Raw genomic sequence first — 25,955 nt, 5'->3', positions numbered from 1 at the left:
TCCGGGCTAAGCAGTCCCAGCTCCCTCAGCCTCTCCTCATAGGGCTTGTAGGACACAGAGAAAGGGTTCCTCCTGGTCTGCTGCTTCCAGGCTACATGGTGGTGCCTTTTCTACTGTGTCTGTCCTTTTCTCTCCTTGTACTTTCTTCTCTGTTTCATTTCTTCTCCTGAGCAGCCCCTGCTCAGGTCTTTTATACAGTTTTTCAGTCCCAGGTATTTTTAGGTGTGTCTCCAGGTGGTGAATCCATTGTCCTTTTCACCATCTTCCCTTTCCAAGGTAGCTGATGGGTAGAGATGATCTTGTCTATGCACATTGCAGAGGGTTGTTATCCAGTGGCATCTTCCCAATACACATCAGCTGTTGTCTGGGTGAGGAGCAAAAGTGATTTTATCTTTGTTGACTCGCATCAAGAGAGACGAGATTTAGTCTCTTACAGGAGACCTCCTTCAACACCACGAGCAGCCAGAGCGTGCAATCAATTGTTTTTTTACCTTTTGATATGGAAAGATGGGATTCCAAGTAGTAATATTCATTGTGTGTTTCTTCTGCCATGGTTAGAACCCAGTGACAGGGCTGCTTTCAGCCAGTACTGACCATAAGGACGCGTGGGTGCGGGACAATGTCTACAGCATCCTTGCCGTCTGGGGGCTGGGGATGGCCTATCGGAAGAACGCAGACCGGGATGAGGATAAGGCCAAGGCCTACGAGCTCGAGCAGGTATGGCAACGTTTGGAGTGAACCACTGATGCTGCTTGGTTGCTTTTATTCATGGTTTTGAATGGTGCCTTTGCATTGCTCCAATGTCTAGGACCACTCAGGGTTTTCCCAGTTTAGAGAATGGGCCTGCAAGAAGGCTGCAGAGGGACTGTGCCCAAAGGCCTGCTGTGACAGCACCAGGGGCAAGGGTTTGAAATGAGAGCAGAGCAGATTGAGATTGGCTGTGAGGAACAAGTTCTGCACCATGAGGCTGCTGCAACACTGCAACAGGTTGCCCAGGGAGATCCTGGGAGATCCCCAATGTCAGATCCTGGGAGATCCCCAATGTCAGGCTGGCCAAGGCTCCGAGCAACCTGATCTAGCAGAGGATGCCTCTGCTGACCACAGTGGGGTTGGACTGGATGCCCTTTGGAAGTCCCTTCCAACCCAAACCATTCTGTTATTTTTCTGCCTTGTTCTTATCCCATTGCTGTCTGTGCAGGCAGCACATCGTGTGTGGTATTCCCAGCAGAATGGTCCTACAGGCTGTAGAGGGACTTTTCATAAGAGTGTCTAGCAATAGGACAAGGGGAATGGTTTGATGCTGAGGAAGAGAGAGTTAGAGTGGAGCTGAGGAAGAAGTTCTTTACTGTGAAGGTGGTGACACTCTGGAATAGGCTGCCCAGGGAGGCTGTGGCTGCCTCCTCTCTGAGGATGTTGAAGGCCAGGTTGGATAAAGCCTTGAGCAGCTGAGTGTAGTTGAGAGATGTCCCTGGGCATGATGGGGAGGTTGGAGTAGATGAGCTCTGAGGTCCTGTCCAACCTGAGCCATTCTATGATTATTGTTATTATTCTCACAAGATACAGGATTCCTCATCCTTAGGTGAATAAAAGGATCAGAGAGTTGCCTCACCTTCATTCAGAGAGGATCTTTGGTCTGTTTTGTTCCTGCAGAACGTCGTGAAGCTGATGCGGGGCCTCTTGCAGTGCATGATGAGGCAGGTAATGGCATGGCTAAGAGCTGAACTGACACAACAGATCACCTGCACTGTGTGTTCCTTCTGTCCTTTCTCTACACTGAGATTTTGTGTGTGTGTGTAGTCTTTTACAGACTCATGGCTGTCTTGTTTTGAGCTGAAACAGCTCTGGACTAGGAACAGAATGAATTTACCTCCAGAGGAGTACCTAAACACACATGGAATTGGAGGTTAAACAGAAATACTACTTACAAAAGTAAATCAAACACAAAAGGTACAAAGGCAAAAGGGTATATATAGATAGATATAGATACATGCACAATCAAAATCAGTTCAGGCCAAGTTCAGTTAAAACCAGGCCAAGAAATTCGCCCAACACTAGGCTTCAGTAGGCCCAGAGTAGGCCAAATTGCACTCCCCCTTCACCAAGACAGGCCTAACAGGCCTCAGTGTCCCCCTCCCCCAAGCCTCAGTGTCCCCCCACACGCACTGGGCACACTAGGTCCAGCTGTGCAGCAAGAAAACAGCTTGCCAAGAAGGCTGCGCTCCCCCATGAACCAAAGAGGCAGCAGCTGCTGCACATGCCCGGAGCAGAGAGGAGGGAGAGAGAACAGGCTGTGAGGTCTGTTTATAGGGGTGCAGGACTGTGGGATGGAATAACAAATTAGTTTCCTGTGTCCACCCTCTGGGCTGGACTGTCCAGCCTCTTGGACTCTGTCTGCTGGAGGAATTTATCTCTGTGGTAGGACGGTCTCAAGTCTCTAACCTACAACAATCACCCAAACTGACCTTGCTTGCACCTTTTTGAGACTCTGCTTGTAGCAAATAAATTTTGCCCTCACAAATTGGTTTTCAGCAAGATGCATACCTGTAACCAAGCTCTGTATTCAACAAGGTCATTGGATCTTTCCTGAGGAGGTGTGGATTTAGCTGGAGCCTAATGTTAAGAGTCATGCTTAAGCACTCCGTTATCATGGAACATAGAATCATTAAGGTTGGTAAAGACATCCAAGATCATCAAGTCCAACCTTCTACCCAGCACTTCCATAGCGATGAGACCATGTCCTCAAGTGCCATGTCCACATGCTTCTTGAACACCTCCAGGGACTGGGGACTCCACCACACTCCGGTCAATCAAAATGCACTGAAGTGAGGTTAACAGAAAACAAGAGCTCAAGTTTCTCTTCAGCTTAGAGAAGCTCTTAATTTTGAAAGAGCATTTCTCCCTAGGTGTTTGAGATTTGTGGTGTTTTTCAGGTGGAGAAGGTGGAGAAGTTCAAACGCACGCAGAGCACCAAGGACTGCCTACATGCCAAGTATAACTCTGCCACGTGTGCCACGGTGGTTGGGGATGACCAGTGGGGGCATCTACAAGTGGATGCTACTTCCCTTTACCTGCTCTTCTTGGCACAGATGACAGCATCAGGTAAGCTGATGCCTTGACTGTTATTGCAGTCTTTTTCTATTCTAGCTCTCATTTAAAAAGGAAAGACACCGTAACTACCTTCAAAGACCTTTACACAATTGCTACTCAGGAGAAATGGTTTGTGAAGCTGAGGGAGAGCAGGGTTAGTCTGGATCTTAGAAAGAATTTCTTCAGCAAGAGGGTGGTGAGATGCTGGAGCAGGCTGGCCAGGGAGGCTGTGGATGCCTCCTCCATCGGGGTGTTGAAGGCCAGGTCGGATGAGGCCTTGAGCAGCTGAGTCTAGTTGAGGGGTGTCCCTGTCCGTGGTGGGGAGGTTGGAGTAGATGATTTCTGAGGTCCCTTCCAGATTAAGCCATTCTGTGATTCCCTGGGGAAGAGATGTGGCTTAGTTAGGATTTCATGTTCATAGTAATTGGCAGTGTCCATTCCCTTAGAGTTTGTTAGCAGAGAAACTCATGAGATAGTCAGTCACGTCAGAGAAGAGTTTCATGTTTGAAGACTATGTAGAGTGTCCAAATGGACAACCAGGTTTCTTCAGAGAGTAGTGACATTGGGTCAGATGCCATTAGTGTCACTGTGGTCCTCTTCTTGCTAGAACTGCTTTGTCTTTAAGACATTCAGGATCTGGAACCTGTCCAGAGAAGGGCAAAAAAGCTGGAGAAGGGCCTGGATCCCCTGGGCTACGAGGAGGGAGCTAGGGGTTGTTCAGGCTGGAGAAGAGGAGGCTGAGGAAGACCTCATTGCCTGCTGCCTGATCTTTTGAAATCAGCAGGAATTTTTTCCCCATTGATTTCAGTGGGTAGTAGTTGGCAGCAAATCACCAAAAGCATGAGAGAGTGATTGTTTCGGTTCTGATGCAATGTTAATTCCTCTCTTCCCCTTTTTCCATCAGGGTTAAGGATTATCTTCACCCTCGATGAAGTTACCTTTATTCAGAACCTTGTTTTTTACATAGAAGCTGCCTACAAAGTGGCTGTAAGTAGTCATTTGTATCTAAACCACCTCAACACTGCTCAGCTGAGGGTGTAAAATTATTTACTGATGGAAAAAGGAGCATGCAGACTTCTTTTTCCATGAGGAGATAGCAGAAGCTGTCAGTGCTTTGCATGGTCAGCATTGTATATGGTAGGAGGGCTGTGGAGGTTTTACTGCTTGCCAGGGTATGCTTGTTCTGCTTGAGGTCCCTTCCAACCTAAGCCATTCTGTGAGTCTATCAGTAGTATTTTTTTCCTTTGTTGGTAATTAATACCATTTCTTGATGTCACATTAAAACCTTATGGGCCTTTCTAAAAAGAGCAAAATGATAACAAACCTTCCAGAACATGATCAGAGGGCTGGAGCATCTCTGTTATGAGGCATGTGTTTCAAGGTGGTTTGAATGTGGTGCTTGGGGATATAGTTTAGAGGTGAACTTTGTAGAGTAGGGTTAATGGTTGGACTTGGTGATCCTGAGGGTCTTCTCCAACCTGAATGTTTCTCTGTGTGATAGGCTGAGGGAGCTGGGGTTCTTCAGCCTGGACGAGAGAAGGCTGCAGGGAGACCTAAGAGCAGCCTTCCAGTACCTAAAAGGGGCTACAAGAAGGCTGCAGAGGGACTGTTTCCTAAGGCCTGCAGGGACAGGAACAGGATAAGGGGCAGTGGTTTGAAATGAACAGATTTAGATTGGATGTTAGGAACAAGTTCTGCACTGTGAGGCTGCTGGAGCACTGCAACAGTTGCCCAGGGAGGTGGTTGAGGCCCCATGCCTGGAGATTTTGAAGGTCAGGTTGAACAAGGCTCTATGCAAGCTGCTCTAGTGGAGGATGTCCCTGCTGACTGCAGGGTGGTTGAACTGGACACCCTTTGGAGGTGCCTTCCAACCCAGACCATTGTATGGTTGTGTGATGAGTTGAAGGGGTGCAGAGAGAAGCATGCTGAAGGGGAAGGATAAAAGGCTTTGTGTGTTCATAACTGCAGACCTCATCCTACTGCGGGGTGTTTTTCTGTGCTGCTCTTTAAACACAAGGAGGGGCTCTTCAGTCTATTTCTCTTAAAAGAAAAACGTCTCCAATTTTATGCAATGGTCTGATTTTGTGGTGGGACCAGAGGGGAGGACACTGTGTGTGATCAGGCCTTTATTTTTGTTTCTTTCCTGGTGATGTTGCAGGATTATGGAATTTGGGAACGTGGTGATAAGACGAACCAGGGCATCCCTGAACTGAACGCCAGCTCCGTAGGGATGGCCAAAGTGAGAATGACTTCCTGGCACCTCCTTGCTGCCTGTTGTGCCACGCTGAAGGGCTCTGACAATCCTGCTGCCTATCCCCGCACAGGCCACTGCAATACTTAACTGGGTGTATGAGAGGTTTTGTTGGGGTGTGAGTGAGTACTTTTTGGTGTCAAATCCTTGTGATTTCATTCAAGGACCTCAGTGCAGCTGATCTGGAGGTTGCAAGGAGGGTGTCAGATTCCTTGAGCCATGAATCTGATACATTCACCTGATGAAGTGGCCTCTGGTTTTTGTTCCCTCTTTCTTGACTCTCCAGCCCCAGTAGTCTATCTGATGTTTTCATGCTAAGATGAAGTCAGATGTGAGTTCTGGAGAATGGAAGAATATCAGTCTGAGAAATTATTCACAAGTAACTTGAAGAGAAAATGAGTGAAGATGGACTTAAATCCAAGTGGTACTTCTGATTCCCCTCTAGCACAAGGTCCTGAAGATCCTAAATGAAGATCAGAAGGCCATAAATAGAAATGTGCAAACTGACAGCTACCCTTTTGCATGGTGTCTGGGGGGCTGACAAGCCAAATATCACTAAGGCCAAAGGCAGTTACACTGCAGCTGGATTTATTAGTTGACAAGATCTTGCCTGGCTGCAAGAGGGAGAAACTGCTGGTCTTGACCACAGCTCAGCTGGCTAGAGATGGAGCAGTGTCTGTGACAAAGGATGAGATGTTTTTGTGCTGTGGTCTCTGCATGACTTTGGTGTGCACTGATGTCAGGATGATCTACTGCACAGCTTAGCTTCTCTGTGGCTCTGAATTCTATACAAATGCTGTTTGGGTTGGGGACTCCAGGGGCATGTTGGGAGCCCTGCTGCAGAGGGTGAAGTATCTTTTACTGTGAGGATGGTGGAACACTGAAACAGGTTGCCCAGAGAGGTGCTTGGGGTCCCATCCCTGGAGATATTCAAGGTGAGGCTTGACAGGGCTCTGGGCAACCTGATCTAGTTGAGGATGTCCCTGCTGAATACAGAGGAGGTTGGGCTAGATGACCTTTGGAGGCCATAAATCTGCAGGACAAAAATGGGCACAGAGCAAGATTCAGTGTTACCACAGGCCTTGGGAATGTGCAAAACCAGGTTTTGTGGCCTGCTGTGTTAAAGGAGGAATGCCCAAATGGAGTCAGTGGCTGGGCTGCTGCTCTTGCCTTCACTAGACAAATGCATCATGGCTAAGAGGTATGGGATGTGGTGATTCACCTCTTGGCTGTGGAGAGCAGACACCTCCTTTCTCTTTCCTTCGGGAAGTGATAATCTTAGAGGAATGGCGATGCTCTCTTTTTGGGCCACCAGCTCTGCTGATTGTGGCATGCTTTGAACAAGCCTTCCTCTTCCCCTCAGGCAGGAGGAGTGAAAGGCCACTGAACAGGGGTGATTTTAGAATATGGAACAGGAGAAACATTTATTACTGAGTCCTTCTGCTGTAACATCAGTTCCCTAACATTTTCCATTGCCTTTAAATTGTCACCAGCACACCAGTCTTGTGTCCTGCTTCTTCTAAAGCACAGATTGGGTATTAGGAAGAAATTGTTCCCTGTGAGGGTGGTGAGACACTGGCAGAGGTTGCCCAGGGAGGTGGTGGAAGCCTCCTGCCTGGAGGTGTTTGCAGCCAGGCTGGATGTGGCTGTGAGCAGCCTGCTGCAGTGTGAGGTGTCCCTGGCCATGGCAGGGGGGTTGGGACTGGCTGCTCCTTGAGGTCCCTTCCAACCCTGACAATTCTATGATTCTATAAGCACAGGTGCTAGGGGGTATGTTGGTTTCAAAGGTATTTAAAAGGTATTTAATGATTTTACTTTTTTTTTTTTGAAGGCTGCTTTGGAAGCAATTGATGAACTAGATCTGTTTGGAGCTCATGGGGGACACAAATCAGTGATTCATGTTCTTCCTGATGAAGTAGAACATTGTCAGGTAAAAAAACAAATCAAAAACTATCAGTCATTTGTTTTCCTTTGCCAGGAGTTAACCCAACACCCTTCTTGATTAAATGAACCAAGAATTTAATACAATCAAGATAGCTTCAGCCTAGGCTGCTCACCCTGCTTACTCTGGAAGTGAGCAGTATGAAGGGTTCTTGTTCTAACTCAATGGCAAATAATTACAGCAGTGAGTTGTCTGTCTTAGCAGCATAGTCTGTTGCATAGGCACTTTGCATAGTGTTTTGAAGTAGGTGAAGTGTTTGACATCCCTGTTTTTGTTCCTGTTTCATTCAGTCTATTCTGTACTCCATGTTGCCAAGGGCATCCACCTCAAAGGAGATAGATGCTGGACTTCTCTCCATTATCTCTTACCCAGCTTTTGCAGTGGAGGATCTAAACCTTGTTAATGTAACCAAGAGTGAAATCATATCCAAATTGCAGGTAAGGGTTTCCTTTGCTTGGATTGTCCAGAGGGAAGAGAAGCAGAACCTACCTTCCACCTCCAGTTCTGGTGTTCCCAGCATGAGAAGGACACAGAGCTGCTGGAGTGAGTCCGGAGGAGGCCACAAGGATGATCTAAGGGCTGGAGCACCTCTGCTATAAGGATAGGCTGAGGGAGCTGAGGGTGTTCAGCCTGGAGAAGAGAAGGCTGCAGAGGACTTTTCCTGAGGGTGTCCAGAGACAGGACAAGGGGGAATGGTTTGAAGCTGAGGGAGAGCAGGGTTAGACTGGAACTGAGGAAGAAGTTGTTGAGTGTAAGGGTGGTGAGAGTCTGGCACAGGCTGCCCAGGGAGGCTGTGGCTGCCTCCTGCCTGGAGGTGTTGAAGGTCAGGTTGGTTGAGGCCTTGAGCATCTGAGTCTAGCTGAGAGGTGTACCTGGGCCTGGTGGGGAGCTTGGAGGAGATGAGCTCTGAGGTCCTAAACCATTCTATGGTCAGACTCAGCAGATAGTCCTATGCTGATGTGAGCCTGTGAGGAAGAGCAGGCTGTGAAGTTCTCTCTAATGTTGCTGTTTTCCCAGGGCCGCTATGGCTGCTGTCGCTTCCTCAGGGATGGCTACAAGACACCCAGAGAGGTACTTTGTTATGTATCTTCAGTAGGCATTAGGAAGACATTTAACAACCTGATCTAATGGAAGGTGTCCCTGCCCAGGGCAGGGGGGTTGCAACTGGATGATCTTTAAAGTCCTTTCCAACCTAAACCATTCTATGACTCTATGAATTTCTGGCCACATTTATGTGAAGGGGTGAAATTCTGTATTGCTCTTAAGACATTTTAGTGGATTTGGAGGTAAACCAAGTATCTACCTTAAAAATGTCACACATCTGAAGGAGGCAAAGCGTTTGAAAACCAATTATTGAGGACAGAACTTAATTCATAGTTCTGGTAGAAGTGAACCCTTTAATATGCTTACAGTGCCTAAGCAGAAGCTGTGTCTCTGAAGCATCTCAAAATACTTTTGGCCTAATGCAAAGCCAAGACTATCTGGGTGACAGCTAGATTCTGAAACTGGGAAGGGTCAGTTTGTCTAAGGAAAGATGAAATGAGTAGGAGACAAGGTGAAATGAAAGCCAAGAGGCTGCATGGCAACTGTTTGTGGTGGGTGGTGTTGGTTTCTTTGTTTTTTAATGACTTGTATCAAAGAGCCTTCCATTGTGAGTGGAATATGAGTGACTAATTTAGCACTGTGACTAAATGAGTATGATTTGAATTTCTAGGATCCAAGCAGGCTGCACTATGACCCTGCTGAGCTGAAGCTCTTTGAGAACATTGAGTGTGAGTGGCCAGTGTTCTGGACATACTTTCTAATTGATGGAGTATTTAATGAGGACAGAATTCAGGTGAGGAAAGAAGAAAGTGCTTTGAGTGGAAATGCAAAACCCATTTGCCCACAGTATCTTGTCGCTTTGCTGCTTGCATATTTTGATTTTCAGCTGGGTACCCCAGCAGCAGGTTGGATGTAGGATTTATTCCAGTGACTTTTTGATGGGAATATATTGGAATTTTTCTACTGCTGCAGTGTATTATAGGTTAAAGAGATGTGCTCATGTTTCTGAGCTTGATAATACTGAGAGGCTGGCACAGTCTCTGAGAATTTAAACCCTGAGCTTTCATCAGCAAGTCAGGAATCCTCCCTCTCCAGTTTTCCCTTCTTTTCAGTGGAAAAGTGCTGTTGAGAAGTACTAAAACTTGACTGGTTTGGTTTTGGTGACTGTGATGTGAATTCTTATTCTCTTTCAAATATGTTTCCAGGTCCAGGAGTATAGAGAGGCCCTGGAAGGGATACTGATTAGAGAGAAGAATGGAATAGTGCTGATGCCTGAGCTGTATGCAGTCCCTGCAGAAAAGGTAGGGTGAAAATGCAGCAGTCCCTTCAGTGTTCAGAGTATGGGTGGCCAGCAGATGGAGAGAGGTGATTCTGCCACTTTAACTCTGCTCTGGTGAGACCTCACCTGCAGTGCTGTGTCCAGCTCTGGAGCCCTCAACACAGGAAGGTCATGGTCTTGATGGAGCAGGTCCAGAGGAGGGCCACAAGGATCACTGTAGGGCTGGAACACCTCTGCTATGAGGACAGGCTGAGGGGGTTGGGGATGTTCAGCCTGGAGAAGGGAAGAGATCTCAATGTCAGAGGAGAGGAGGATACTGCAGAGGGGGTTGGACTAGATGACCTTTGCTGTTCCCTTCCAACCCAGACCATTCTATGATGCTAGACTATTTTTTCCAACACTTCCTTGTTCCTGATTGCTCTTCACAGCTTTAGGGTAATGTTTCTTGTCTATGCATTTGTTTTCAGGTGGATGAGGAGTATGGAAATCCTCACTCTGTGGACCGTGTCCCGGTGGGAAAGTTGCCTCACCTTTGGGGCCAGTCATTGTATGTCCTCAGCTGCCTGTTAGCAGAGGTAATGCTCTCTTGTACAGTAGGTGAGCTTCTGCTTCATTTGATTTTGAGGTGGCTTGAGCTTTGAGTACAATCTGGTTGACAGATAGAGCTCAGTGTTTTGCATTAGGAACATGAACCATGGAGGAGTGATTCTGAACTTTCAGGACCTCTCTTTCTTGTGTGTCTGTGTGTTTAGATGTAGAATTGTCTGTGTCTCACCAAGGGGAATAGGTTGTCAAGTGATAGGATGAGAGGGAATGGAAAGCAGATTGAGACTGGAGATAGGGAAGAAATTCTTTACAGTGAGGGCAGTGAGACTCTGGAACAGGTTGCCCAGGGAGGCTGTGGATGCCTCCTCCCTGGAGGTGTTGAAAGCCAGGTTGAATGAGGCCTTGAGCAACCTGTTCTAGTGGAAGGTGTCTAGTGAAGGGCTTGGCACTAGATACATAGAATACATAGAATACATAGAATAAACCAGGTTGGAAGAGACCTTCAAGATCATCGCGTCCAACCCATCACCAATCCAACACCGCCCAAGCAACTAACCCACAGCACCAAGCACCCTGTCAAGTCTTCTCCTAAAAACCTCCAGTGATGGCGACTCCACCACCTCCCCAGGCAGCCCATTCCAATGGGCAATCACTCTTTCTGTATAGAACTTTTTTCTAACATCCAGCCTGAACCTCCCCTGGCGCAGCCTGAGACTGTGTCCTCTTAAGCTCCTTTCCAACCTAAACCATTCTATGGATCTATGAACATTCAGGTTGTATCAGTCCTAACCATTTTCTTGTTGTTCCAAAATATCTTGCAGTCCTTGTTTTTATTGAATGCACTGTTTAATGGATGGGCTTCCAGCCCTGCTGTCCTGATAAAATGATTGGTTAAGCTTTCCTGTAGATGTCACCAGAAGCCTTTTTAATTAATTGATGTTTATTTGTTTCCTTTCTCTTTTCCTTTCTTTTGCCTTTACTCCAGGGATTTCTTGCTGCAGGTGAAATTGATCCCTTAAACAGGAGATTTTCCACTGGATTTAAACCTGATGTTGTGGTACAAGGTGGGACATTTTTGTGTGTGTCTCTGTGTTCTAGATGAATTAGATCATGGGGTGGTGAGGTCCCTGTGTACAGGAGAGAGGAAAGAGAAGTTTAAAAGGGATATGGAGTTTTTGAAGTGCATGTAGGTGATACCTGTGAAAAGGATTGATTGCCTTGGCTTACGTAGATGATAACTATGAGAAGGATTGATTGCCTTGAGGTGCTTTGCCTGGCTGCCTTTTTCCAGCAGGAAAGGTCAAGTTTAACAAACTTAAAATGTTAAGACTTGTCAAGGACTGGAGAGTGGCAAAGTTCATCTTGGTAATGAAAAGGAAAATCCTGGTGGGTTCTAACAAGGGACAGCAGAGTGGTGGGAGATGGTTCAGTTGAGGTAGGTTTGTGTGCAGCTCCTTATCAGAGGCACCAGGGAGGATCTCTGTAGACAGGTGAGGCGGCCATACTTAGCTTTTACCACAAGGTAATTCAAGTTGGAAGGTTCCAGCTCTTTGGCTGGTTCAGGGAGTAGTTTCTTTAGTCAGTGCAGGAACAGCCAAACTAGAGGGCAAACATCTGCTGATCAGGGCTTGAAAGCCTTTTCAAGGGCCTGTAATGCCCTGGAAAAGCTCCCAGCCCATTTGTCTGGGGTCAGCTTTGTCAGTGATGCTGTCATGTGGGCAGGTATTTCACAGGAGTGGCATTTTGGTTTTCTGAAGTGCTTCATTTCTAGTACAAACACTTATTTTAGTGTTTTTTGAACAAAATGCAAATAATGCAAAGAGGAATGCTGATTTATTAGTCCCAAACCAGCAAGCCACCTAACATAAACAAAACCTCAAGCAGGGAAGGAGGTTGGAGTAGAGACCTCAAGAGGACCCTTCCAACATAAAGTACCTTGTGGTCCAAAGTGGACAAGAATGCCAAGGCATGTTGAGAAGTAGAGAGCCAAAATCTGCCTGATGCCCTCTTGCAATTCCTTTTGGTCTCACAGGCTCAGAAGTTAAGAAAGCAGTGAGGCCTTGATTCCTCTTTGGTCAACTAAACAACTTAGCTGAGAGGCAACAGCAGAGACAGTTCAAACCAGGTAGAATATTGGCTCTTAGTGGAGTTTTTGTTTTCTCTTGTGCAGTAACTGTTTTGGCAGAATCTAATCAAATCAAGAGTCTCCTGCAAGACCATGGCATCAGTGTTCAGAGCATTGCTGATATCCATCCACTCAGAGTGCAGCCAGCTCGCATCCTCAGTAACCTCTACACCATGCTGGGTAGGTATTTGGGGGTGGAAGCCTCTCTGCTGCTGTGCAAGGGATTATCTGAAGGTTTCTTCACCCTGTCTCAATTTCTTTTATTTAATTGCCTTCATTTAAATCAATTTCCTTGGTTTAAAGTTTCTTTCCATGGTTTAAAGTTTCTTTCCTTGGTTTAAAACCCTTGTGTTTGTGTACAGAAGCTTAACAGAAATTAGAACTTCCTTCATAAATAAGGGACTCCAAGAGGAAAAAGGTAACTGCCTCCTTAGAAAAAGTGGCCAACATTCAGTTCTCCCTGTACCCTTGGAGTTAGGCAAGAACTGACTCTGTTTGTCCTGCAGGAGCTATTTCCACAGAGAAAATGGCTTTAGAACAAATGTCTGGAAAAGCTTCAAATGTTTTTTTAATTCCCAGAAGTCAAAAGTACTTCTGTTTAAAGTCTGGAAGCTGGGCAGTGTGGCTGGCATTCTACCAGAAGACAGCCTGCAAAGTTTTCTGCTCCAAAGCAGGGAAGCCATGCTGCTATCAGAGCATCTTTGGGTTGTTAGCTTCTTGCTAATTTTCTTTCCAACCCTGAGCTGAGTTGAGCTGCTGAAGGTCTCTGTTGCAAATCTAGCAGGCTTTAGGGCTTTTCTAAACACAGGACTTTGAGTAGGTTCTAGTTCCTCAGCAGTGGCCCTAGAGGCCCGTTTGTCATAGAATCACAGAATGGTTTAGGTCGGAAGAGACCTTCAGGATCATCCAGTTCCAACCCCCTTGCCATGGGCAGGGACACCTTCCTCTAGACCAGGCTGCTAAAGGCCTCATCCAGCCTGGTCTTGAACAGCTCCAGGGAGGGAACATCCACGATCTGGAACAGGGCAACCTGTTCCAGTGTCTCACCACTCTCCCTGGAAAGAGTTTCTCCTAATCTCCAGTCAAAATCTGTTGGAGTCACCATGCCAAGACGTGTTCGAGAAGCTGTAGCTGTGGTGCTTCAGGGTAAGGTTTAGCAGTCATGATAGTTGGGTTAGGAATGGACTAGATGATCTTAAAGCTCTTTCCCAACCTCAATGAGTCTGTAATATGCCAATAACATCCTTTCCTTGCCAGGTGTGGATTCTGTTATTCTATTTCTCCTCTAAAGTTGTTTTTTTCCCTTTCTTTTCTTTCCAGGCCGGAACAGGAAGATGAAGTTAAGTGGGAGGCCACACAGACACATTGGAGTGTTGGGCACCTCCAAGCTGTACATGATAAGAAATCAAATATTTGCTTTTACCCCTCAGGTGAGCATGTAAAGCTGGCAGGGAAATCACTGCTTACTTGATGGTTAATCATTACTGAAGCCCTTTGCTTTGCTGTGCTGTCACTCTCCCTTAAGTAGAGCAGGGCTGCTGAAGCAGATGTGCCTTGCTTTGAGTGTTGGATGACCAGCATGGTAGGAGTGCTGGCAAATCCCTGTTCTGGCATACAGAGATTTTTGGCTTCCGTCCTGGGAGAACACAGCAAATCAACAGTGCAAAGTTGTTACTGATCTCTGCTTTTCATTTCATTTTCATAGCAGTGTGAAAGGTCTCTTCCAAAAGACTAAGCTGTAATCTTGCATTGTATTGTTTAAAGGGTCAGTGGGTCTGTCTTTGCTGCCTGATATCTTGAACATAGAAGGTTTCACCTCAACATGAGGGGAAACTTCATTACAGTGAGGGTGACAGAGCCCTGGAGCAGGCTGCCCAGGGGGCCTCTCACCTGGCTGCATTCCTGTGCAGACTACCCTGGGTGCTCCTGCTTTGGCAGGGAGGTTGGATTTGATGATCTCTGGGGGTCCCTTCCAAGCTCTAACATTCTGTGATTCTGGTTAGTGCTGGAAGTTGAGATCCTCCCAGAATGAATGGCTTTTATTTATACATTTAATGAAATATGACACACTTATTGTTAGATTCAAAGAATGGTTTAGATTGGAAGGGACCTTAATGATCATTCAGTTCCAACTCCCCTGCCATGGGCAGGGACACCTCCCACCAGCCCAGCTTGCTCAAGGCCTCATCCAGCCTGGCCTTGAACATCTCCAGGGAGGAAGCAGCCACAGCCTCCCTGGGCAACCTGTGCCAGAGTCTCCCCACCCTCAACAGGTTAATTCATGCAGTCTGTGCTGTGCTCAAGAATAGCTCAGGTGGCTTTTGTGAGGGATTTAAGAGAGAACTCAGGAGAGCCCTGACAGCTGCTATTTCTCCCTTCTCCAGTTTACTGACCAGCATCACTTCTACCTGGCTCTAGACAATCAGATGATTGTGGAGATGCTCAAGATAGAGCTGGCTTACCTTACTTCTTGTTGGAGGATGACAGGGAGACCAACCCTGACATTTCCCATCACCCACACAATGCTTGGTAAAATGAGTTTTCTTTCTTTCAAGCAAAATAAGAAACTTCAGGGGAAGAGGGTAGAAGTTTATGGCATCAGTGTTTTGACATCTCAGTTTTGACATTGCAAGTACAGTTTAGCTTTCATAGATTCATAGAATGGTTTGGGTTGGAAGAGAGCTTGAAGATCATTCAGTTCCACCCCCTCTGCCATGGGCAGTGACACCTCCCACCAGTCCAGGTCACTAAACGCCTCATCCAGCCTGACCTTGAACACCTCCAAGAAGGGGACATCCACAACCTTCATGGGCAACCTGTTCCAGTGTCTCACCACCCTCACTGGAAAAAATTGCTTCATAATCAGCAGTCCAAATCTGCTCTCTTCCAGCTCAAAGCCATTCCCTCTCATCCTGTCACTACAAGCCCTTGTAAAAAGTCCCTTCCCAGCTCTCCCCTTTTAAGTACTGGAAGGCTGCTCTAAGGTCTCCGTGGAGTCTTCTCCAGGCTGAACAACCCCAGCATTCTCAGCCTGTCCCCATAGGGCAGGTTCTCCAGACCTCTGATCATCTTCATTGCCTCCTCTGGACCCTCTCCAACAGATAAATGTCCCTCTTGTACTGGGGGGAACCAGAACTGGAGGCAGTGCTCCAGGTGAGGTCTTATAAGAGCAGAGCAGAGGAGCAGAATCCCTTCCCTCATCCTGCTGGTCACACTGCGAGAGTTTGGGTCACACGGCAATATTTCATTTTGGTTTTATCCTCCTTTATATCCCTGCACCTCCTCCTCTCCATACTACTACTGTCCAGAGAAATTTGATGGAAGTCCCTTTGGAATTTGTCCTGAAGGAGTTGGGTTTTGCCTTGACAAATCTTGTCTCAGGGTTGGATTTTTGTTTGCCCTTTTTTGGGGGGAATAATCTCTTATTGATAGCAGTTGTGGATTGTGATTTGATTTTCTCTGCTTTCCTTTGTAAAGAACACCCAGAAATCCACTCTGTTTGGACACAGCAGTTTAAGAATGTCTTGGTAAGCTTCAACTCTTCCATTCTTCTTTTGCAGTTAATGATGGTACTGACATTCATCCAGCTGTCCTTGCCACCATAAGAAAATTGGAGGATGGTTATTTTGGAGGTGCAAGGTAACATCAGAACCCCCAAATGATTGTATCCATGATTTTATTAATTGCATTTTAATTCAGGCCTCTGGTTTGGACTTGTGATAATGCACAGCCCTTGGCAAAACTTTGGAAATACAAAGAGTTGGTCTTGGCTGGGCTTCTGTTTTTAAATAGTTCTCTCTCACAGCTACTGGACATGTTTTAGTCATGAATTACATGCAGTACTTGTAAGCCTCTCTGCTCCAGTCATCTAGGTAGAAAAACAACTTAATGTGATGCTACAGGAATCACAAAATGTTAGGGGTTGGAAGTGATTATCCGGTCCAAGCCAATTCCTTACAGTATGTGTAAGTGGCTACAGGTGTGCTGTACATACAGGAGCTGTGTTCTGGGAGAGTGCTCATGAGGGTTAGAACAGTGCTCTGGTGCATTTGATAGCAATGGGAGGATCTCACACAGCAGATCTCACAGCATCACAGAATGTGAGGGGTTGGAAGGGAGCTCCAGAGATCGTCCAATCCAAGCTCCCTACCAGAGCAGGAGCACCCAGGGCAGTTCACACAGCAACACATCCAGCTGGCTTTGCAATGCCTCCAGACAAGGAGACTCCACAACCCCCCTGTATCAGTGGTGGATGTTAATGCTCTCTGGCCTGTGTTCCTCTGTGCAGGGTGAAGATAGGCAAGCTATCAGAGTTTCTTACCACCTCTTTCCATACCTATCTGAGCTTCCTGGATCCAGACTGCGGTGTAAAACTGTTTGATGACCCTGATGAAGGCCGCAGCAGTCCTGACAGTGAAGATGGAGGCTATTCAGCAGATTTCTGTGAAAGAGGTGGGGATTTTACTCCCAGATTTTTTTCCGTCAAGTTCTGCCAGCAGAACCTGGGTTTACCTACAATGCAGAGTCAGTTTAGTGCACAGTTGGTAGTCATCAGTCTGAGGACAGTACCTGCATGACTTCAACTGGAGAGGGAGTTCATGCATGTTCTTCCTATGTTTGTAGCATGGCATTGATCAGTAACTGCTGCAGTAAAGCTGGGTCTTGAAGAGTCAGCAGTTGAGGACTGGAACAGACTGGAGGAAGGAGGAGACTGAGGAGCTGATAGAATCATAGAACTACTTAGGCTGGAAAACCCCTTTATGGCCATTGAGTCCAGCTGTGATCTGTGGACTACCAACAAGACAAAACCCCTTTTCCTTCCTGTCAAAGGGGAAAAAACTCAGCTTCTTAATGTAACTGTTTTTAAAGTGCCAAAAGCTGAGGGTTTCTTATTTCTTCAGCTTAAAAAAACCTCTCCATTTTGGTAGGTTTGCATTTGTTGTGTGCCCTTCTCTATAGGCAAGAATCAAGTGGTATGGTAGAAAAAGAAAGAATTGATAAATTGTGATTCTTACCTTGACTGAACCTTTTCTTCTGTGTGTCACACTAGAAAGCCAGGATGAGCTGGATCAGTACATAAATGATATCCTGCAGAGCACAGCACTGAAGTCATACCTACCTCCAACGTCAAAGACTGCCAATCAACCTCCCGTGTTCAGTGCAAACCATTCCACAGAGGAGATACTGTCACTAATGGCCAGAACAAAGGGCTTGGAGGTGCCAGGTATTTCTCTGGATTATTTATTCAATGATGACAATAGAAAACTTGGTTTGAGTGCTGCAAGGGGCAAGTCAAAATGTTTCATAGTTCTGTCTCTTAAAGAGAACTGGTGGCATGAGGTGTTACAGTTGTCAAGAAATAGGAATGAGTCTGGAGCTGTTGTTTTGTGTTCCCATGGGATAGAACCATAGAATCAGAATGGTTAGGGGTTGGAAGGGACCTCCAAAGGTCATCCAGTCCAACCCCCCTACACTCAGCAGGAACATCCAAGGTGAGCCATGTCCAGCCTCACCTTGAAGATCTCTGGGGATAGGGCCTCAACTACCTCCCTGAGCAACCTGTTGCAGTGTTCCAGCACCCTCATCATGCAGAAGAGTCAACACTAAACCATGTCCCTAAGTGCTTGAAGCCCCCAGAAATGGTGACTCCAGCACTTTCCTGGCCAGACCATTCCAGTGTTTGAGAGCCCTTCCAGTGAAGAGATATTTCCTAACATCCAGCCTGAACCTCCCCTGCCACAGCTTGGAACCATTTCCTCTGCTCCTGTTTCTTGGCACCCAGAAACAGAGGCTGCCTCCTTCACTCCAACCTCCCTTCAAGGAGCTGTAAAGAGCAATGAGGTCTCCCTCAGCCTCTTCTCCAGCCTGAACACCCCCAGCTCTCTCAGCCCCTCCTCATAGTCCAGGTGCTCCAAGCCCTTCTCCAGCCTTGTTGCTCTTCTCTGGACGTGCTCTGAACGCAACACTTGAGGTGTGGCCTCAAAAGACAATCTCAGAAGCTCTTGGAGCAAGCTTGCAAGGAGATAACGTTCAGCAGCTGAGCTTGTCTCCAAGTTCCATGCACAGCATCTCAGAAGCCTCACCTCTGTGTTTTGACTCTTGGAGGTGTTTCCGTTGTTTTTACCTATGAAGTTGGTAACAGTGTAAAGGTGTAAAGAATGTGCATGACATCCTCCTCCACATTTTCTTGTTACTGAAACTGACTACTGTGTTTGTTTTCTTTCCCCCCTGGTGGCTTTACTCTCCAGATATGTCTATGTCTCTTCCCACTAAAGTTCTCAACACCCACCGGAAGTCTCTGAACCTTGTTGACAGTCCTCATTTCTTGGAAACAAAGGTGAGCTGTGGGGATTTTTATGCTGCTTGTGGGTTTTAGGACACAATATTGAGGCCTTCCCTATGTTTCCCAGCCAAACCCTGTGCTGGTTCTCATTTTCTCTGTCTCACAGGCAAGCCAACCTGTCTGAGGCACCACTAGTGCTACTACCACCTTGTTTTGGCATTAGTTTTGGGCTGGGTGAAGGTTCTTTTGTTTTTCCTTAAATAGATATTACCAAGTGGAATTAATTGTGTATGCAAACTAAAAAGTACTATAAGAGGTGCTTATTTCTAAAGGGCCAGGGACACTTTCCACTAGCTCAGGTTGCTCAAGGCCTCATCCAGCCTGGCCTGGAACACCTCCAGGGAGGGGCATCCACAATCGCCCTGGGTAACCTGTTCCAGAGTCTCACCAACCTCACTGGAAAGAATTTCCTCCTAATCTTCAGTCTCAATCTGCCCTCCTCAAGCTTCAATCCATTCCCTCTTCTGCTATCACTCCCAGTCCTTGTAAAAAGTCCATTCCCAGCTTCCTTGTAGCCCCTTTCAGATACTGGAAGGCTGCTTTAAGGTCTCCCTGGAGCCTTCACTTCTCCAGGCTGAACATCCCCAACTCTTTCATCTTGGGGAGGTTCTCCAGCCCTCTGATCATCTCTGTAGCCCTCCTCTGGATCCTCCCCAGCACTTCCATGTCCCTCCTCTGCTGGGGGCCCCAGAACTGGAGGCAGTGCTGCAGGTGGGGTCTGAGCAGAGCAGAGGGCCAGAATCCCCTCCCTGTACTGCTGTTCTCCCTGCTCTGGATGCAGCCCAGCACACAGCTGCCTGCTGGGCTCCCAGTGTGTGTCCTTCTCCTTTTCTCTTGGCAATTAACAGCAAAGTAGAGGAAAAGCATGCAAATAGTTTATTTTCCTTCTTGGACAAAATATTTCACTGCTTTGTCCCCCAAAAATGGCTTTCCTTGTTAGCTGAACCAAAATGAGAGAAAGTTCCATTCTGGGTGTTGCATTTTCTGGGGTTAGTCTCCTTTTCAGCTCTCTAAACTGGTAAGAACTTTGTGTCTGTGTTTTGAGTTTCTGGTGTAGAGTTCTGTTGCAGGTCTGTTGTGTTGCTGAATGGGAAGCTCCAAGTTGAATTCCATCTTTTTCAAGATGACTTCTTTGATTTTCTTTTTCCATCCAGGTCTGTGGAAATGCTTTGCACTTACCTAAAGATGCTCGTGGGGAGCTGGATTGCAGGAAGCTCGTTGAGCAGCTGAAGGAATGTCCAACACTCCATGATCAAGCAGATATCCTATATATCTTGCATGTACTTAAGTGAGTTGCCTGAGTTTTCAAACTTTCAATGTCTTTCAAGTTTGGTCACAACTATCCTGATTGTTCATGTGCAGAAAGCTTTCCCCTGTTCAGGGCTGTGCCTGGGTGGGAGAGGTTAAAACAGTCTGTGCTTTAATGAGGATATTTTCAGGTAGCTTGATGACAAAATTAATTGGGATACACCAAAACCATGATTGTGCAGATTTCAGAGATTCATAGAATGGTTTGGGTTGGAAAGGGACCTTGAAGATAGGTTAGAGGTGGAACTCAGGAATGGTGGAAATCTAAATAATTTCAACTAAGTAATGTCATAGATTTATAGAATGACTTAGGTTGGAAGGGACCTTGAAAATTATTTAGTTCCAACCCCCTGCCTTGGGCAGGGACACCTTCCACTAGCCCAGGTTGCTCAAGGCCTCATCCAACCTGGCCTTGAACACCTCCAGGGAGGGGGCAGCCACAGTGGGCAGTGTCTCCCTGTTCCAGTGTCTCACCACCCTCACTGGAAAGAATTTCTTCCTCCTCTCCAGTCTCAATCTGCTCTCCTCAAGCTTCAGTCTATTCCCTCTCATCCGATCACTCCCAGCCCTTGACAAAAGTCCCTTCCTGGCTTTCTTGTAGCCTCCTTCAGGTACTGGAAGGTCTTCCCAGAAGCAGCTTTTTGTGGGAAATCCTTTGAGTGATTGTTTTGAAGTCACAGGCTCCTGGCTAATTGAGTGTTCAAGTTACAGTGACAATGGATGGGATCAAAAGGGTTTTGTCCACACATAATCAACCAGTCTGTAGTGAAGGCCCTCAGGTGCCATCAGTAGCTGATGAGCAATGCAGTCAAAATCAGGCTGCTGGCTGTGCAGAGCATTTTATCTGCTGACAGTTACTCTCCTTGTCTTCTCTGGCAGAGGTGCTGAGTGGGACACAGAGCTGGATGGCCAGTCTGGGGTCACTGTTCACAGCCTGCTCAATGAGCTCTACAGGAAGGCTGGCCTCAACCAAGAGTGGGGCTTGATCCGTTACATTTCTGGTATCCTCAAAAAGAGAGTGGAAGTCCTGGCTGAGGTATGAAACCATGCTAGTTCAGTTTCCTGCCTGGAAACAGAGACAAAACTACCAGTTTGCTGGTGGGGTTTGTACTTGCCATTCTTCTGGTGGAATGGGTTGGACTAGGTGACCTTTGGAGGTCCCTTCCAACACAGACCATTCTATGATACTTCACAACATCCACAGTGCAGCATTTCCTAGTAAACATTGGTTACTTTTCTGGTCTAAAATCCTCTTCCAACATTTTCACCTTATGTCTGTACTGTTTGGGTTGGAAGAGACCTCCAGAGGTCATCCAGTCCAACCACCCTGCACTCAGCAGGGACATACTTCACTAGAGCAGGTTGCTCAGAGCCTTGTGCAGCCTGACCTTGAATATCTTCAAGGACAGGGCCTCAACTTCTTGCAGTGTTCCAGCAGCCTCATGGTGCAAAACCTGTTCCTCACATCCAATCTCAATTTCCTCTCATTTCAAACCATTGCTTCACATCCTATCACTGCAGCCCTTTGCAAACAGTCCCTCTGCAGCCTTCTTGTAGCCCCTTCAGGTACTGGAAAGCTGCTCTTAGATCTACCCAGAGCCTAACATCTGCTCTTCTCTGCTTTCAAACCATTGCCCCTCATCCTGTCACAACTTGTGCCAAGTTTTTCATTGGTTAAAAACGTTTTCTGTCTTAAACAAAGAGCAAACCTTTACCTTAGGATAAAGTCCTTTATTGATCTATCAGCTCCACTGGAGTCCCCTAAGCATGGTACTGCTGGAAGCAGAATGTCATGGCTCTCTTGACCTCAGGGGATCTTTGCACCTAGCTGACAGCTTTCTGCTGGCCCTGCACGGTTGGTAATTGACACTTGAAAATTGCTGTAGAAATGCTTCATTTTCTGGAATGGGAAAGCGGTGTCACTTCCACATGACTCAGAGAAAGGTCTCTTGTTTTCTGTCCCCCTGTGACAGGCCTGTACAGACCTCCTGTCCCACCACAAGCAGCTTACAGTGGGCCTGCCACCAGAACCTCGTGAGAAAATAATTACGGCGTAAGTTGGAGTCGCTTACAGAAGCAGCCTGCCCTCATCTTCCTCCCAGCACCATTCTGCTCCTGTTACCTTGCTTTACAAACACATTCCTCAGTCTGGCAGGAATTGCAGTGAGCCCCAGGCAGAATTCTGTGGTGCAAAGCTGTTTCTGAGTGGCTTGATTCCTGTTAAAGGTTTTAACAGCAGGTGCCTGAGTCACTGCTCACTGTGCTTCGCCTTCTTGCAGCCCGCTGCCACCCGAGGAGCTCATAGATCTCATCTATGAAGCCAGTGGCCAAGACATCAGCATTGCAGTGCTGACACAGGTATGCAGCACCTGGCAAGGGAGTTCTTCCAGCTATGTGACTTCAAGAGGAACCCACTCTGAGCAGATGTCCTTCTGGATTTGTCCTTGCAGGAGATCATTCTGTACTTGGCCATGTACGTCCGGTCCCAGCCCAGCCTCTTTGTGGAGATGCTGAGGCTCCGCATTGGTTTGATCATCCAGGTGATGGCCACTGAGCTGGCTCGGAGTCTGAAATGCTCAGGTAAGAGAGATTTCTTTTATTCTGAAGAGTGCTTCTGGCATTATTGTGGTGGATTCTTCATTAATACATCTTACAGCAGAGAATCACAGAACAGTTTGGGTCATCTACTGCAACCCCCCTGCACTAAGGAGGGACATCCTCCACTGGAGCAGATTGCTCAGAGTCTTGTCTAGCCTCACCTTGAATATCTGCAGGGATGGGGCCTCAACTACCTCTCTGGGCAGCCTGTTCTAGTGTTCTAGCACCCCATAGTTCCCAAGATCCAGTCTAAATCTGCTCTTCTCTCATTTCAAACCATTGACCCTTGTCTATCACTGCAGCCCTTTGTGAACAGAGGTTGTGGAGTCTCCTCTGGAGACATTCCAAACCTACCTGGATGCATTCCAGTGTGACCTGCTCTAGGTACTCCTGCTCTTGCAGGATGGTTGGACTGGATGATCTGTGGAGGTCCCTTCCAACCCCTGACATTCTGTGATTCTGTGATTGCCTTTTTCAATTGGTTCTTTGTTTTCTTTCTGCCTAGGTGAGGAGGCATCAGAGAGTTTGATGAACCTAAGCCCCTTTGACATGAAAAATCTCCTGCACCATATCCTCAGTGGAAAGGAGTTTGGAGTGGAGAGAAGCTGTAAGTTGTCCACTTGGGTATTGTGTATGTTAAATGAGAACCATAAATATAGATTGCCTGATAAGTAGGAATCCACTCTAACAGATAGTTCATCATGGGTGGCCAGCACTTGTGGAATAAACAACACAGATACAATGCATTTGAGAGCACCCTCAGCAAGGTCATCAATGACACCAAGCTGTGTGGTGCACTGGACTCACCTGAGGGAAGGGATCCATCCAGAAGGACCTTAGCAGGCTTGAGAAGTGGGCCAGTGACAACTGCAGGAGGTGCAACAAGTCGCAGTGCAATGTCCTGCATCTGGGTCTGGCCAAATCTAGGCTGGGTGGAGAGTGGGTTGAGAGCAGCTCTGAAGAAAGAGACTTGGGGGTGTTTGTTGCTGAACAGCTCCCCAGGAGCCAGCAGTGCCCTCCTGCAGCCCAGCAGAGGAGTTTGAGCAGCAGGGCAAGAGAGGGGATTCTGCCCCTTGACTCGGCTCTGCTCAGACCTCACCTCCAATCCTGCCTCCAGTTCTGGTGTCCCCAGCAGAAGGAGGACACAGAGCTGCTGGAGTGAGGCCAGAGGAGGCCACAAAGATGATCCAAGGGCTGCTATGAGAATAGGCTGAGGGAGCTGGGGGTGCTCAGCCTAGAGGAGAAGGCTGTGGTATCCAGGCTTGGATGTAGGCATCGTAGTTGATGCAGTCAAGATTGAACTATTGATGTGATTTGCAAAGGTGCTGTCACCAGGAGCACTTTACACCACTGGAAGGCTGTGTGTTTGTCCTGAGCTCCTGGGTGCAATCCCATCTGCTTTTCTAGACTTTTTGTCTCTCTCCTTCTTGCAGTGCGACCTGGAGATTCCTCTTCATCTAGCCCTGCCATTTCTATTCATGAAATGGGGCATTCTGGAGCCACCAAGACAGAAAGGAGTGGCATTACTAAACTGAAGAGTGAGATAAAACAGGTGAGGGGGTTCTGGCAATACTCAGCAGAAAATGCAGCTGTTCTGCAGCTCTGCTATTTGAGATTTGTCCTTGGTAAATGACAGAGTTCCAAAGATCCTTTGATTTAAAGCTCATCACTACATAGAAGGCAGTTGACTCCATGAATATGCTTCCTTTTTTGTTCTTGTTTCACATGTGTGGATTCCCCCTCCTTGAAGGTGTTCAAGGTTGCCTTGAGCAACCTGGGCTGGTGGGAGGTGTCCCTTGCCTGTGGGAGCAGGTTGGAACTGGATGATCTTCAAGGTCCCTTCCAACCCAAACCATTCTATGACTCTATGGATCTCTGCTTGCATATTGAACAACCTCTACTGCATTCATGGCATCAACTTAAAAAAAAAGCTTTTATACCATCTGTAGGCAAGGAAAAGTCAGATGTACAAAGGGAAGCTTTCAGGCAGTGTTTGTTCCCCAGCATAAGAAGAACACAGAGCTCTTGGAATGAGTCCAGAGCAAGGGAATGGGGATTCTGCCCCTTTACTCTGTCCTGCTGAGACTCCACCTCCAATCCTGACTCCAGGCCTGGTGTCCCCAGAATAAAGATGATCCAAGAGCTGGAGTACCTCTGCTATAAGGACAGGCTGAGGGAGCTGGGGGTGTTCAGCCTGCAGAAGAGAAGACTTCAAGGGGACCTCAGAGCTGCCTGCCAATAGCTGAAGGAATCCTGCAGGAAGGGTGAAGAGGGACTTTTCCTGAGGGTGTGCAGAGACAGGCCAAGGGGGAATAGTTTGAAGCTGAGGCAGAGCAGGGTTAGACTGGAGCTGAGGAAGAAGTTGTTCAGTGTGAGGGTGGTGAGACTCTGTCACAGGTTGCCTAGAGAAGTTGTGGATGATCTTTTGAGGTCCCTTCCAAGCCCTTTCTGTGACTCTGTGGATGCCTCGCCACTGGAAGTGTTCAGGGACAGGGTTGGACAAGTCTTTGAGCAAGGCATCTTTCACCAGACTTTGTGAGCCAATGGCATGGATGAGAAGATCTTTAAAGGTCCCCTCCATTACAAAGTATTCTATGATTCTGTAGTGGAAGCCTGGTTTTTAAAGGCCCCACAGCAAGCAGGGCAGTTTCATTCCATCTGAGGCCGTTCTGCCAGTCTCTAAGGAAGCTTTTGAAGTTTTGCTTTGATTGTGTGAAAGAAATTGGCTCAATAAGCCTCCAGAAAGCATTTCTGCATGGTCTTGACATAGTGTTTAAAGGTAACAATAAAGATCAGACAATGATTCTTCCTAGGACACGAGCAGGCAGGGAACAAAGGCAGCTCAGGAGCTCAGTGTCCATCCCATGAGACCTGGTTGCCCTGTTTGTGGCATGCTGCTGCCTGTGCATCGTCACATCCAAGACTCCTGGTAAGGCTGTGGCTGTGAGGGGGCTGCTAGCTGCCTTCCACTCACTCTGAAGTGACTGTGGGGCTTCAGTCTGAGCAGGACTGGCAGCTGTAAGTGGGTGTCTGGCTTCAGGGCCTTTCCAGAAGGAAGAGGCATGGCTGTAGGTGGCAGCATTATCGTGCTTTGAATGCAGAAAATGGGCCTTGGGCCTGTGCTGAGGTTGGAAATGTTTTCCTTGCTTTTGCCTTGGATGGGAACTTGGTGTTTTGGACGGAGCAGGAGTTGGCTGGGTTTGGTTTTGTTCTGCCCCACCTTGCCATTCATCCTGCTGCCTGCCACATCACACTGCATTCTCTCAGTAATTCACCAGATTCTTACTTGGTGTCATTTTGGCAGTGGGGAGGGAATAAACTTGGTGTTACAAAGCCCATTTCAAGTGCTTCATGCTAACATCTCTTTGCACTAGAGCTCAGGTGTTGAGCTCCTGCAGCTCTCTTATTTGCTGCCTTTTTACCTTGAGCCTG

At 47.2% G+C, this 25,955-nt stretch overlaps 1 protein-coding gene across 1 annotated transcript in view; it reads left to right on the top strand.

The window, feature by feature from the left end:
- Positions 1 to 25,955, top strand: part of PHKA2 (phosphorylase kinase regulatory subunit alpha 2) — a 38,153-nt gene that overhangs the window by 5,189 nt on the left and 7,009 nt on the right. Inside the window, exons 2-27 of the mRNA XM_054166006.1 lie at positions 559 to 717; positions 1,651 to 1,698; positions 2,931 to 3,099; positions 3,992 to 4,074; positions 5,246 to 5,326; positions 7,170 to 7,268; positions 7,571 to 7,717; positions 8,298 to 8,351; positions 8,995 to 9,117; positions 9,530 to 9,625; positions 10,071 to 10,178; positions 11,135 to 11,213; positions 12,320 to 12,454; positions 13,595 to 13,704; positions 14,659 to 14,803; positions 15,835 to 15,913; positions 16,563 to 16,726; positions 17,325 to 17,498; positions 18,523 to 18,611; positions 19,772 to 19,905; positions 20,805 to 20,961; positions 21,899 to 21,978; positions 22,205 to 22,283; positions 22,376 to 22,505; positions 23,029 to 23,130; positions 23,957 to 24,075. Of these exons, the coding sequence (XP_054021981.1) occupies positions 559 to 717; positions 1,651 to 1,698; positions 2,931 to 3,099; positions 3,992 to 4,074; positions 5,246 to 5,326; positions 7,170 to 7,268; positions 7,571 to 7,717; positions 8,298 to 8,351; positions 8,995 to 9,117; positions 9,530 to 9,625; positions 10,071 to 10,178; positions 11,135 to 11,213; positions 12,320 to 12,454; positions 13,595 to 13,704; positions 14,659 to 14,803; positions 15,835 to 15,913; positions 16,563 to 16,726; positions 17,325 to 17,498; positions 18,523 to 18,611; positions 19,772 to 19,905; positions 20,805 to 20,961; positions 21,899 to 21,978; positions 22,205 to 22,283; positions 22,376 to 22,505; positions 23,029 to 23,130; positions 23,957 to 24,075 (2,943 nt within the window). The remainder of the gene's footprint in view (positions 1 to 558; positions 718 to 1,650; positions 1,699 to 2,930; positions 3,100 to 3,991; positions 4,075 to 5,245; positions 5,327 to 7,169; positions 7,269 to 7,570; positions 7,718 to 8,297; positions 8,352 to 8,994; positions 9,118 to 9,529; positions 9,626 to 10,070; positions 10,179 to 11,134; positions 11,214 to 12,319; positions 12,455 to 13,594; positions 13,705 to 14,658; positions 14,804 to 15,834; positions 15,914 to 16,562; positions 16,727 to 17,324; positions 17,499 to 18,522; positions 18,612 to 19,771; positions 19,906 to 20,804; positions 20,962 to 21,898; positions 21,979 to 22,204; positions 22,284 to 22,375; positions 22,506 to 23,028; positions 23,131 to 23,956; positions 24,076 to 25,955) is intronic.

Source organism: Dryobates pubescens, chromosome 12 (genome assembly GCF_014839835.1).
Source record: "Dryobates pubescens isolate bDryPub1 chromosome 12, bDryPub1.pri, whole genome shotgun sequence".
NCBI classification, from domain to species: Eukaryota; Metazoa; Chordata; class Aves; order Piciformes; family Picidae; genus Dryobates; species Dryobates pubescens.
The sequence above is the reverse complement of the archived record's forward strand: the minus strand, read 5'-3'. Positions and strand labels throughout refer to the sequence as shown.